Below are 14,637 nucleotides of genomic sequence, written 5' to 3'. Positions count from 1 at the left end.
CCATGGGTTGAAGAACTGAATGTGGCAACTTTCAGGAAGAATCAAGCCACTCAATTTTTTTAATTATCGTGATATCCAATTGCGATTCAATTGCGATCTTGTGTCATTACTGCAACTCCCCAATGAGCTCTGGAGAGGCGATGGTCAAAACATGACCTGTCAAACCGTGCTCCTTAACACCCCCCCCCCTCATTGATCACTAATATTCGGAGCCCGTTCTTACGATATGTTCTAGTTAATCTGTTGACAAAATTCAAACTAAAAGGTACACCGTATTTAAAGGGATGGCTTAAGATAAATATACTGAAAACCCATAGAGAGAGATAGAGGACTCATCTTTTATCTGTGCCATTATAGCGTCTGTGACAGCATGGGCGGCGCCATTGAGGCTATCTCCATTTTGAAGTAGTCCATTTTCTTCTTCACGATTGGCTGATCCCTCCTGATGACCTGGTTTGACATAACTTTAACAGGGTCACCAGGAGGGATCAGCCAATGAAGTTGGAAGTCCCACCCAGTTGACTACGTTAAAATGGTGGAAGCCCTCAATGGCGCTGCCCATGCTTACAGGGCCTTTTGGCAACTAGAGGCCTCTATCATTCTCTATGTGAAAACCCTATTGAATGAAAACTCCACGAGAAAATCTGTTGGCCAGCAAGTGGGAGGGTTTTCATTGGATGAATTACATTTATTGGGAGCGCGCAAGTTAGCCACACCTGCAGAGCGCATTACGCGACTGAATAAGGTAAGTCTGAATACCAAATACTGAGAAGTACGTAGGAAAGGAGTACATTTCCTAAGTCTGAATCTGCCACTGTGTAATTTGAAGGAAAAATAACTCTTTAGAGAAAGGAGCTCTTACGTGACTTAAGCAATGGCCAAAAGGCATCTCTGGTTTAAAAGAAAACAAAATGATACACATATATAATATGATAGATATGCAACATGAATACACTAACAGTCTATGTACAGTTTTCTTGAAGATGGTTTTGGCCATCTATTATGTGGTCTGGCATGATCTTGATATTGAGGAGGAGCACATGGAGCTTCCTTGACCATGAGCAGCTCCACCATCGTTTGTGTGTGTTCTTCTCCAATGTTCAGTTTGTCTCTAGAACACACAGTACCAACCCCACAGTAAAAAGACCAGTACTAGGACAAAGCCAGGGAGCCGTGGTAGGTTATTGGTTCCACTAGCTGCTAGCTTGAGCTGGTTGGTGTGGCGTTGCGATGTGGGGGTGTCCTCCTCGCTACAATGCACCATGGGGGCCTGGTAGGACGTGGGCCTCTTCTGGGGCCGGTCAGGGCTGGAGCCATCCGTCGGCCTCTCCCCGATGAACAGCAGAGACCGCCGTCGATGGTCCAGCTCTGTCTTGAACAGCTCGTACTCTTTGTGCGGCAGCTTGATCCCCAGGACGGTACACCCATCCGTGAGGGTCACGTCCTGCTCCACCCCCACCTCCCACCCCCCTGCCTTCCCGCAGCTGCCCCGCCTGGTCTCGTTGAGCACCCTGGCCGTGGCCCCTTCCAGGACGGTGACTCTGACCCGGGTTACCTTGAAGACGAACTCAGTGCCTCCTGCCACTTTGGCCGAGGGGCCTCCCTGGGCGTAGTGGCCCGAGGCCCGCAGGGTGAAGGTGGGCTGGCTGCAAGAGGGGTCCGAGTAGTGGTGGTAGAGGCCTTCCCATGAGTGCTCATCTGGGCGGAAGGTGAAGTCTCGGGTGAGGAAGAGGACGGCGGGCCGGGCTTCGCAGCGTTGGCTCACCCAGCGGCCGTCCAAAGATGGAGGGGTTGCTGCAGGGACACGGGGTAACACCGGGGGGCGCTGTTCTGAGGCCCGGAACAGCAGGGCGCACGCCGGGCAGGGGTGGATGTGGTGCTGGTAGAAATAGATGTAGAAAGGTAAGGGTTAGGGTTATACAGTAGAACTGTCATCCAAAATGGCAGGCTACTTAATATGAAGCCATGTATTGACCATACAGTAGTATGGTTGTTTGGAGATTGGGACACTGTTTATGTTTCAGTTAGTGTATCACTGTGAAAGGTATTCAGCATCAGATGAAGAATGGATAGAGCGAGAATTACCAAATTCACTTACAATGTCCTGAAATACATTTTAATAAAATCCTTAATCTACATGTATCTTATTAATGGGGAGTCCGTAATCTCACCATAGCGTTCTGCAGTGGCTGCTGGTAGCCCGTTGGTCGATAGTATGTCCTCTGGGTCCAGTCTGTGTGCACGTCCCCAAGGAAGAGCTCCTGAACCAGACCTCCATTTGGCTGATGCTGGGTCTCCACTCTCACCAAGCCCAGCTCCATCATCGAGTACCACGAGGCACCCAGACAATCCCTCCCTGCCCGGGCGTTGTACAGCTCGTACAGGCGCCCGGGCACCATGCCGCCCAGGGTGAGGCCCACACACACAGGGGGTAGACGGGCGGCCAGCTGGTACATTGCGCCTGGGCTGTGGATGACAATGCCCACTTTGTGGAGGTGGTGCTCGGTCTCGGTGGCACCCTGGGTGATCCAGGACGCCTGGCGAAGACGGAGCTTGCCCCGGACCACCAGAGAGTAGGCGGGCTCTTCGCACCCACTGTCAGTGTAGTAGTGTTGCAGGGCTTTGAACAGGCGGCTTGGGTAGAAGGTGTAGGAACGGGTCAGGAACTCAGGGCCAGGCCGAACTTCACATCTACAGGGAGAAAGAGGTTGAAGGGAGATTGTCAGTTCCATTTTAGCAGCTAGATGGATGGATGATTGATTGATTGATGGATTGATTGACTTGAATGAAATGTGATGAAATAATTAATTATCTGGGTGTCTTATGCAAACAACAACCTTCTGAATCACCTCGAGGCTCCTAGACCGAGCACACCTCCACAAAGACAAAAAAAGTGACAATTGTGGAAGAGTTTCCCATATTCATCATTAGATCACAAAGGATGTGTTAGATGGTACATATTCAGGAAATAGCCTGTACCGTTCTAAACTTTATTTGGACAACACTTGCCTTGTTGACACCCAGCTGCCCTCCAGTTTTGGGGGAATGTCGGCTGTGATTCTGACGCCGTCCTGCAGGTGAGGATACTGACACTGTGGCTCCCATTCCAGGCTGGTCGTATGGTTGGAGAAAGATCCAAAGGGGGCTATGGGTACCTCCCAGAGCGTACTACCCGACACAAGATCAGCTAGAAGCAAGAAAATAAGAACACTCCTGGTTATCGCTGTTTCAATCGGATAAACACAGTTTGGTTCTACCGAGTACTGTTTATACGAAACAGAAACACAAAATAATACGCTTGGAAGATGATTATCAACCTCATCCATCATAAATCAGGGGTTACACACAGAACAACTTTTCAGGTCCAAACAAGATTCGGGTTGACTGGAAGCAGTTTAAGGGTTCACATTTCTGTAATATTCCATGTAATGAGATGTGATGGGCTCCATTACAGGCCGTATATAGATTTGAATCAGACCCTGGCCACATGCACCAAGAGGAGATTTCCTAGGTTTGGCTTGTCACATCTGTCAGCCAGCAGCTGGGCTCCAACTCCAACTCACATTTTCTAGATTTGTCGGAGTGTGTGTGCGTGCGTGTGTGTGTGTGTGTGTGTGTGTGTGTGTGTGTGTGTGTGTGTGTGTGTGTGTGTGTGTGATATCTACATTGTGAAATTGAAGTTTCAGACATGATTTGACATGTTAGGCTGCGAAGGAGATTACATTATATGAATTAGACCCTTCTTTGACACTTTTAACGTACTTTCACTGTGTTGGAATTATCATAGCTCAATCAAGAGTAGCAAACACAAACATGACAGCATGGTACATTTACTCCTATCAAAAGCAGTATATTTTACTCCTATCAAAAGCAGTATATTTTACTCCTATCAAAAGTAGTATATTCTTCTCCATTTTATCAACATAAGGGATCTGAAGCATGCACATCTGCAATCTTTATCTTTCTGTCGACTGCTATAGCCACATATTGTGATGTATCTATGTACTCGACTGGCCTGCTTTTGATGGAGCAAGGCCCACAATTTCAACAGAGACCAAGACAACCGTGCCCGAGTTGATTTCTTTGATTGAACCCAAATGCTGCGAGCGTGAGGAGAGGGACTGGGATCCAGCACAAGGAGAACTCATTGGTAATAGGACGCTATGGCTCCGGTTTCAGTCTCCCCAGCCAAACGTCAAACAGCAAGGGGATGAGTCCCCACAGACATCCACTAGTTTTCCCTCACCCACCCTGCTCTTTCTATCTCTCTTTTTCTATATCTGTTCCCCTCTTGTTCTGTGTCTTGTCTTCCTTTCCCTTAGTCCCTCTTTGTCTGTCTCTCGCTTTCTTTGTCCCTGTGCTGTCTCTCTCTCTGTCCTTATGTTGTCCCCCCCTCTCTTTCGCTCGCTCTGTCTCGCTCTCTCTCTCTCTCTCTCTCTTTCTTTGTCCCTCTCTCTGTCTCTCTCTTTCTTTGTCCCTCTCTCTGTCTCTCCCTGTCTTTGTCCCTGTGTTGTCTCCCTGTCTTTGTCTCTGCGTTGTGTCCCTTTCTTTCTGTTCTCCCTCTCTAACCGCAAGGCCGGGTGTTGGTGGGTTTCGTCATGGCCCTGTGGACAGCTTTATGGATGTTCTCTGGGTCGGCTCCCGGAAGCTCGTCTCCATGTCCCATGTTAGTCTCAGATAAAGCTCACTTCGCTGACCGAGTCACCACCAAGGCATCCTACTAGAACTAGATGGTAGTTTTCAGCTACTTCTTTGATTGGAGAGAAACCAATGTTTACTCAAAGTCAGCCAATCTATTTCCTTTTAAATCTTTCGGAGAGTAATTGGACAGCTTTTATTGTCTGTGTCAATGTCAGCCTGGGGATGTTTGTTCCTTAGATGTTGGAATGGTTTCTCCGTGCCATTGCGGCTGCCTTATAGGCACTGTGTGAGACTCACTCAGATACTCTCTCTGCTCAGCATGTGTTTGGTTTGGGAGATTTGTGCAGGCGCTAACCAGATTTGTCTCAAGGCACTTTTAGGGGAAATTGTGATCAAAGTCAATTTGTTAATATACAAAATAATTGTCCAAAGCAGAATAAATATGGTTGCAATTTTCCCTCCCTGAAGATGTATTTGTTTATTCGCTGTCTCCGTTATTGGCGAGCACCACCGTCAAACTGACTCATTTTGTTCCCTAGAGAGGGCTTTGCTGAAATACTAATCAGGATTCATTAATTGATTCCTCTTTGGTCATCTGACAGGTCTGTTTCAAGTTAGTAGAGAAAATGTGAATCCCCACACTCCATTGAATGGACAGGACATGAGATATGGCTGAAGAATCTTTTAGGGTGTAATATTCGGGCCTCTGTTTTGCCAAAGTTTTCTATAGAGAGTTTTTCAGGCGAGCTGTCATTCCGTTTCTCTCCTTCCTTGTATCTCATTCCAATGGGACATATGGTTGCATTTACCAAAAGAGTAGAAAAAAAAAAACATGCTTTATAAAAACACAATTGTAAAACCTGGGGTTTAAAGTATTGTACTTAGTCTAAAAGGGGTATTATAGCATAACTTGTTACAAGGTAATCTAGTAGTTTTATTTTCCACAGGTTTACCACATAATCCATTTTCTCTTAATTTAGATTATTAAGGTAGTTGTTTCTTAATTCAATGAATACCACTGATTCTTCACCTGTGGTCAGAGGAATATTCTAATTTGTTATTCAGCTAACCGGCAGCCCTACTACTTGGTTTGCTATGAAGCTGAGGAATGGGGAGACATTTAACCAACCACTTTCAATTTGGACCTATGGATGCAAGGACTGACAGTCCATGAAATGAAAATTATAGTATTGAACATGTTTTAAAGCTATACATTGTTTGTATACTTTAGGTTATGATCTGGTAAGACTATTGGAATACTAATCTCATGAGGTATTTAAAACAATATATTCTTCAAGAAGTGATACAGTGGGGGGAAAAAGTATTTAGTCAGCCACCAATTGTGCAAGTTCTCCCACTTAAAAAGATGAGAGAGGCCTGTAATTTTCATCATAGGTACACATCAACTATGACAGACAAATTGAGAATAAAAAAAATCCAGAAAATCACATTGTAGGATTTTTTATGAATTTATTTGCAAATTATGGTGGAAAATAAGTATTTGGTCACCTACAAACAAGCAAGATTTCTGGCTCTCACAGACCTGTAACTTCTTCTTTAAGAGGCTCCTCTGTCCTCCACTCGTTACCTGTATTAATGGCACCTGTTTGAACTTGTTATCAGTATAAAAGACACCTGTCCACAACCTCAAACAGTCACACTCCAAACTCCACTATGGCCAAGACCAAAGAGCTGTCAAAGGACACCAGAAACAAAATTGTAGACCTGCACCAGGCTGGGAAGATTGAATCTGTAATAGGTAAGCAGCTTGGTTTGAAGAAATCAACTGTGGGAGCAATTATTAGGAAATGGAAGACATACAAGACCACTGATAATCTCCCTCGATCTGGGGCTCCATGCAAGATCTCACCCCGTGGGGTCAAAATGATCACAAGAGCGGTGAGCAAAAATCCCAGAACCACACGGGGGGACCTAGTGAATGACCTGCAGAGAGCTGGGACCAAAGTAACAAAGCCTACCATCAGTAACACACTACGCCGCCAGGGACTCAAATCCTGCAGTGCCAGACGTGTCCCCCTGCTTAAGCCAGTACATGTCCAGACCCATCTGAAGTTTGCTAGAGTACATTTGGATGATCCAGAAGAGGATTGGGAGAATGTCATATGGTCAGATGAAACCAAAATATAACTTTTTGGTAAAAACTCAACTCGTCGTGTTTGGAGGACAAAGAATGCTGAGTTGCATCCAAAGAACACCATACCTACTGTGAAGCATGGGGGTGGAAACATCATGCTTTGGGTCTGTTTTTCTGCAAAGGGACCAGGACGACTGATCCGTGTAAAGGAAAGAATGAATGGGGCCATGTATCGTGAGATTTTGAGTGAAAACCTCCTTCCATCAGCAAGGGCATTGAAGATGAAACGTGGCTGGGTCTTTCAGCATGACTTTGATCCCAAACACACCGCCCGGGCAACGAAGGAGTGGCTTCGTAAGAAGCATTTCAAGGTCCTGGAGTGGCTTAGCCAGTCTCCAGATCTCAACCCCATAGAAAATCTTTGGAGGGAGTTGAAAGTCCGCGTTGCCCAGCGACAGCCCCAAAACATCACTGCTCTAGAGGAGATCTGCATGGAGGAATGGGCCAAAATACCAGCAACAGTGTGTGAAAACCTTGTGAAGACTTACAGAAAACGTTTGACCTGTGTCATTGCCAACAAAGGGTATATAACAAAGTATTGAGAAACTTTTGTTATTGACCAAATACTTATTTTCCACCATAATTTGCAAATAAATTCATTAAAAATCCTACAATGTGATTTTCTGGAGAAAAAAAATCTCATTTTGTCTGTCATAGTTGACGTGTACCTATGATGAAAATTACAGGCCTCTCTCATCTTTTTAAGTGGGAGAACTTGCACAATTGGTGGCTGACTAAATACTTTTTTTCCCCACTGTATATAGCCATAAAAAATGCATGTATCAATCCCAAATTGCCTCTTTAGTTAAAATGACCAACAGCTGTACATATTGCAGATTGTACCTTAAATGAATGTAATTTCTGGCTGACTAACAGAAAAATACTTGTCCACAGTCCTGTGTGTAACCTATGGAGGGTGCCAGTGCACTGCCACTGAGCCTCTGCTCGTCATTGTAGTATCTGTAGTATCTGGCAGCTCGGCCTTCTCCATGTCATGTCTCATCCGCCGAACACCGGAGGCCAAGTGCAAATACTTTTTATGTACCTCTCTATTTGGAGCTGTCCAGTGCAAACACACATGAGGTGGGATCCAGGCGTTTTTTTTAAAAATCCGCCACCCACGTCTTGTGGGGGAGTTGAATGCTCAACGCCAGCCAGTCAGTCTCTCAGCCAGCCTGCTAGTCAGTTAGCTAACCAGCCAGCCAGCCCCTGTCAGACTCAAGTGTTTCCCAGTGCCTGTGGCTACTGTTCTGTGTGTTTGCCTCTCTCTCTTTTTCTCTCACTGCTTGTCTTACTGCTCCAATGATGGAGGACAAAACCCACTTTAACTCTCTCTGAATAGCTCCTTCACACACTGCTACATGGCTTTTGTGTGGAGCTAAGACCTGCCACGCCCACCACCTCTTGATTAGTGCAACCCTGATGAAAAATCCATGTTTACGACTCATTTCTTTTGCATGGATTTCAGATTCTTTCTTTTCTCTTTTTTCTTTCTCTTTCTGTCTTTGTTTCTTTTTTTTGTGTCCGGGGTGATGAGGTGCGGTTGGTCGGAAGGAAAAGCGGAAAGCTTCTTCATCTGGTGTAATGAGCCTCCCAGTCCCCTGATTACTGTGGGGGAGTAGGGTGAAAGGAAAGGGGGATGCCTAGTCAGTTGCACAACTGAATGCATTCAGCCGAAATGTGTCTTCCACATTTAACCCAACCCCTCTGAATCAGAGAGGTGCGGGGGGCTGCCTTAATCGACATCCACGTGTACGTGCATGCATGCATCTGGAAATGCATACGTCCATCTGCCTGTATGTGTGTGTGCGCGTAGGTGTGCTGGTGTGCGTGCGTCAGTGTGTGTGGGCGTCCGTCAGTGTGTGAGAAGCTTGAGTTGAGTGGTAACAGTGCAGATACAGCTGCTTTTTCAGACACTCTGCTGCCTCCACTGCAAGGATCAGTGATATAATAGCAGCAACACATTAATAGAGGGAAGTATTTCACCGCCCATGTACAGATGGATAAAAAATATCCTCAGCTCTCCTCATTGGGACAAGGCTTCTAACTCATGAACATTTCCACTATATTGATACACTCAACCTACTGGGCACAGACATCAATTTAACATCTATTCCACGTTGGTTCAACGTGATTTCATTGAAATGACAAAGAAGCAACGTTAATTCAACCAGTGTGTACTCAGTGGGAATGTTGTGCATTCAGCAGTACACAACACTGATAAAAATATAACATGTAAAACAAACATGCCTCTCTGACATGTAGAATCAGGAATCATGTCAGCTTTATTCATGATATTTCTTCCTGCAATGTTCCACAATGTTTGCCTGCAGCTTACTCAGCATTGCCCAGGTGCTTATTTATCCATATAGCAGCTTAAATCAAATGTGACTTTGTTATGTTTATCGTATCAAATGTTACTTATGTTTATCGTATCAAATTGGTATGCACAATAGTTTTTTTTCTTACTTCCTTCTTTATTTATGTATTGCCTTTATTAAATCAGGTAAGTTATTGAAAATACATTATCTTTTAGAATGACGACCTTACATATGGGCACCTCCTATCATATGGGCACTATGGGACGGTCTGTGTGGTCAGTAAATACAAAGGCTATATCCCAAATGGCACCATATACCCTACATAGTGCACTAAGTTTAACCTGAACCCTAAAGGCTCTGGTCAAAAGTAGTGCACTAAAAAGGAATAGGGTGCCATTTGGGACGCAAAAGTGTCAATGTACCAACAGCCATTCATCTCCTCAAGCTGCTAAATCCTCCTCGCGCTACAGCAGCCTCAGCCATTCACATTCCCTCTCTCTCAAAGACATCCTCACCGGAAACAACAAAGTCAGTCAAGTCGAGATGTCTTTCTGCACTGGTTTAAGGGCGTTTCATGGGGGTCACCGGGTCGGTTTTGTTTTTTCCCATCTCGAGTCTCCCCTCGAGTCGTATCGCCACCCATTGTTGTCTTTTCATCAAAGTTAAACCTGACTTAATCCGGCGGCCATGTTTATTTAGTCAAGGGATGAATGGGGGGGGGGGGGTTCTTCCAATAAGGCCTGCCAGTTCCCTTTGATTCACTCTGGCTCCCATTAACCCAACACTACTCTGCACATTCCTCTCACCAAACACTACCAATATCCACCCACAGACACTGTGATGAAGGCAGGAGCTTACCATCAAAGAGTCTGTGATGTTATGGAACCAGACGGTGGCTACTGTTATATAAATATACACACAGGTGATATATGTTTGAATGAGTGAGGTCAGATGGGTTAGGGAGATGAGTAGATGAAAGTCCACTCGAGCTCTGATTGGTGCTTTCACTCGTTCATTTGCATATAAGTTCAACAGCGGGAGGGTCTTTAGACCATATAAACATAATTAATTTAATTTACAAAAAATGAATGTCCATTCTAGTAATTCATTTTCTATGGTTTATGCTACAAGACCTGTACTTTGCACCGGGAGGGTGGTTCTACTGAATCTACTCTGATAGGGATGTTTCACTCAGTGTCAGGGATATAAAACAGAGATCCAACTTTTCAAAGTTTGAAACAATCCCTAAGAGCAACAGTCAGCACCTGACATGCAATGCATGCTGGGCTACTTACAGAGCACAGTGGAGAAGATAACAGAGCAAGAGAGGGGGAAGTTGATGGTCTATTGACGTTTTGGGGCCAGAGCTAATTGGTGGGTTGGTTTAATCTTAAATGGATAGTTTACGTGTCAAAAATGTGAACTCTCTCTTTAATACTTGCTGTTTGGGTTTGGTGAAATTCTAACATTTGCTGGGTAGTGTCAAGGCTTTTCTCATATGATATGATGTTTATCACATGCAAGGTTCTATTTGACTCTATTTAGTCTCATTTAAACCCAGGGTTGCTCAGTCATATCTCGCTAATACGATTCAGGAGGAGGGAAGGGGGGTACAACTAAGAGAGGGGTGAGGTCATTTGGAATTTCGTAAATAAGCCAAGTATTGACATTGTTGGATATTGTTGCTGTGTTGTTGCAACGTTAAGGTCAAACTTAGTTGCCCAATAGTCTGAATCAATTTGGAAGATTCTTAGTCTTAAAGGCCCAGTGCAGTCAACATTCTGTTTTTCCTGTGTTTTTTATAATATTGTACAAGAGCTGATAAAACTAACACTGCAAAAGTCTGAACAAATTTGATCAGTGTTATTTCCTGATATTTGCTGATTGAAAGTACACTCTACACGGGACCTTCTAATCAGCAGGTTTGCATGCGGTAATTGGTTAATAGACCAATAACAAAGAGAGTTCCAAACCTATCTGCCAATAACAGCTAGTTTTCAGTTTCCCCCTCTCCACTAAGACCACTCCCAGACAGTCCTAGCAAAATTCTTGCTTGAGAAATAGTTTTTTGCTAAAAATCTAATGTAGTAAAAGGTATCATCCCCCCCAAACTGATAACCTCCTGTTATTGTAATCATGAGAGGTTAGCATGTCTTGGGGGTTTGATATTTGTGCTTCTGTAACTTTCTCACTCATCATTATTCACGATTCATTCAGGATTATCCATAATCATGGTAGCATCCACATTAATGTAGAAGTGTTTAGAAACATATTATATTCTTATTTACAATAAAAGTGACTCCAAAATGACACAATACATTATTTACCATTCATTTCTGTTGGGCACAAAATAATCTGAAACACAACCAAAACAGCAAATGCATCCAACAAATGTGTAGAGTCACAAGCTTGATGTAATCATTGCGTGCTATGAATGTGGTACCAAATACTTAACTTTTTGCTACTTTATTATACATATAAGTGAATTTGTCCCAGTACTTTTGGTGCCCTAAAATGGGGAGGGGACTATGTACAAAAAGTGCTGTAATTTCTCAACGGTTCACCCGATATTTACATTCTGCAGACGCTCTTATCCAGAGCGACTTACAGGAGCAGTTAGGGTTAAGCCTTACTCAAGGGCACATCAACAGATTTTTCACCTAGTCGTATCGGGGATTCGAACCAGCAACCCTTCGGTTACTTGCCCAACACTCTTAACTGCTAGGCTACCCTCAAATTAAAGCTGACAGTCTGCACTTTAACCTCATATTGATTGTATCATTTAAAATCCAAAGTGCTGGAGTACAGAGCCAAAACAACAAAAAATGGGTCACTCTCCCAATACTTTTGGATCTTACTGTATATGGTTATCTAAATAACATAATTTCTTACTTAATTGTGTGCTGTAGATTCTTATCCTATATTAATTGTGTGATTTTCACACCAATCCTTTTTGTGTCACTTCATAAACCTTTTGGAATTATGGTCACTGTCCCAATACTTTTAGAGCTCACTGTATGTCCAACCACTAATGAAAGTGAATGGAAGTTCCTTGGAAACCAACTTTGATCCACAAACAATGAGAAAAAGTCCCTTGGGTTGTGGTGTAAACTAGCCTAAATGCTCATGGCATGTGTCTAGGCCCAGGGACTCAAAAGCTCCTGTCTACCCTACTTGACTTGAGCTGAAGCAAAAGAAAAACAGCTCTTCAAATACCATTCTATTGGCCCTGAGCAGCGGGGTGTATTACTGTGATTATGAGTGGGCAGATGCCTCCCGCCGTCTCCTCGCGCATCATCTTAACGGGCCCTGACGGACAAAATGCTTGTCTCCCCCAAGGCTGCTGGTAGGAAAATCAACTCTAAACGCTATCCTGAGGTAGGGTCAGTTAATGTCCTGTTATTCCAGCTATTACCATAATGGCAATATTAGTTCCAGGGCCACGCTTCCCTGCTCCTGGGGAACCATGCAAGGCTTTTCAAGAAGGACTCCCGGGCTTACTATGCCATTTGTCTCTCTGGAGAGAAAATGAGAGCCTTTGATAACAGACTTATTATTCACTAATCTAATTTCAGTAAGCAGTTTTTGTTATAGGGCTATGATATAACTTTAAATATGTGACTTTTTGCAATGATTTTAATCTTTCATCAACAAGTTGTATATTTTAGGAAGCCAACAGCTTATTTGTCATAATTGAATGTCCACTCCATGCTCTTTCTGATAGACACACTGATAGAGGCGCTGTCAATTGTTCTCTTCATGTCAGACAAGTTTAACAAACATTTTTGAAAGCAGATCAGCAGGTGTGAACCATTGGATGCTTGTAACTACTGCCCCTTAAATGGTGGATACCTGCTCAAAGTTTGAACAACTTCTGATACAGGGATTTCAATATTTCAGCAATTCAACTGTTAGACGACAGCCCTAGAGGTAAAAATAAACAAGAGCTATTCGCTAGTTCATTTTATCACTGATAATGTATGCAATCATTCAGTTGTATTGCTTTGTTACAACTTTGGATGAGTCAACTAACAACAAGTTGTTAAAGACTGGTCAAACATACATGATACATAATTTCATAATTTTGTAAGTGTTAAGCTATCCTTAACACCTTGGCAAACAGCGCAGAAAAAGCAGTTCACTTTAGATTAAGTTTTTGAGGAATCCGATTCTCAGCGATAGTTTCAAAGCAATGTGCTTTGGGTGTACGTGCTCATTAATTTAACGTTAAATATATTTTTAAAGATCAGGAAAACTGTATGGTAAAATATTGTATTGCAAATTGTATCAAATTCATGGTGCTGCAATGTTATCTGATTCCTCAAGTGAAATAAATAAACCATCAAAGTAGGCTTTCCTCTGAAATCATGACCCAGTTCAGTTACACTTATATTCACTGAATTAAATAACATGTAAATGAATACATGTAGCCTATAAAATCTACTTCTGTAATTGACATCATATAAATCAACTATCATCATTGAATCATATGCACACAATCAGGCTTCAGTTTCATCTGAAGCTCGGCTGTTAAAGCTGTTACTGTCCAGATGCACAGTCAGTGGACAAAAACTGGGTCTCGAAGGGCAACCAGAGGACACAGACAGACAGAGCGAGTGAGAGCAAGCGTGAACTCACCTTGCCACAGCCACAGTACCCAAAGTCCCCTCAACAGGCGAGTGAAATGTCCTTTTGACATGATCCTGCTCTCACACACACACACACACACACTCACACTCAGAAAAAGCCCCTCAAAGTCCACTGTGGTCCAGAACAAGCAGCCACTTCAATACGTGCTGGTAATTTAGGACATCACCATGTCAAAGACAGAGAGGAAAGTCCAATAATCCAGTTTGAAATGTAGTCCTTTACAAGTGGCGTTTGTTAGTTTCTTCTTCTATTTCAGCTTGTATGCTTCCCATGGTATGAAATGCAGTCCACTCAGTCAGAATCATTTGCTTGATACAACCTTCTCACACTACAGAGTTCTCCTAAACTCAGTGGTAGAGAAGAGGATCTCTCTCTCTCTCTCTCTCTCTCTCTCTCTCTCTCAGTTGTCTATCTTGGTCCTGGGTTGCACTCTGTTTGCGTGCTGTGCATGTGTGGCTGTGTATGTGCTCCCGTCTGACTGTTGGTTTGAGTGGAGAGTTGTGAGTGTGCGAGAGAGAAAATAAAAGAGAGAGAGTAAAAGAGAGTTTAAAACTTCTCCAACTGAAGCCACTGGGGAGTTTTCAGAGCAAGATGCAAAAGGGCAGAGCAAAGCAAGAACTGCAGGCTACAACACAAGTGAGAAATACTCAAATCCCCAACACATCTATAAAGCGAAAAAGTCTTAATACTTGAGAGAATTACCATGTACAAAGAGGTTTTTTATGTTTTTTTTAGCGATTTCCCTCCTTTTCCGCTGCCCTCACTGTACGTTATAAATTATTTTGCCTCTAATTAGTGGTAGCTACATAGCAACACAGTACACAGCCCCCAGATCACACCTCACTGCTGAGGCACACACACACACACACA

The 14,637-nt window shown here is 43.5% G+C and overlaps 1 protein-coding gene across 1 annotated transcript; it reads right to left on the bottom strand.

Moving 5' to 3' along the window:
• Positions 1-599: 599 nt before the first annotated feature.
• Positions 600-14,228, bottom strand: LOC121576035 (protein APCDD1-like). Its single transcript, XM_041889330.1, has 4 exons — positions 13,756-14,228; positions 3,010-3,187; positions 2,172-2,691; positions 600-1,879 (listed from the first exon to the last, which is right to left on the bottom strand). Exons 1-4 carry the CDS (start codon positions 13,814-13,816, stop codon positions 1,112-1,114), a joined length of 1,527 nt encoding a protein of 508 aa, XP_041745264.1. The 5' UTR covers positions 13,817-14,228; the 3' UTR covers positions 600-1,111.
• Between the last annotated feature and the right edge of the window lie 409 nt (positions 14,229-14,637).

The sequence above is a fragment of the Coregonus clupeaformis genome, chromosome 10, assembly GCF_020615455.1.
Source record: "Coregonus clupeaformis isolate EN_2021a chromosome 10, ASM2061545v1, whole genome shotgun sequence".
Lineage (NCBI taxonomy): Eukaryota > Metazoa > Chordata > Actinopteri > Salmoniformes > Salmonidae > Coregonus > Coregonus clupeaformis.
This window is presented reverse-complemented; position numbering and strand designations above follow the sequence as displayed.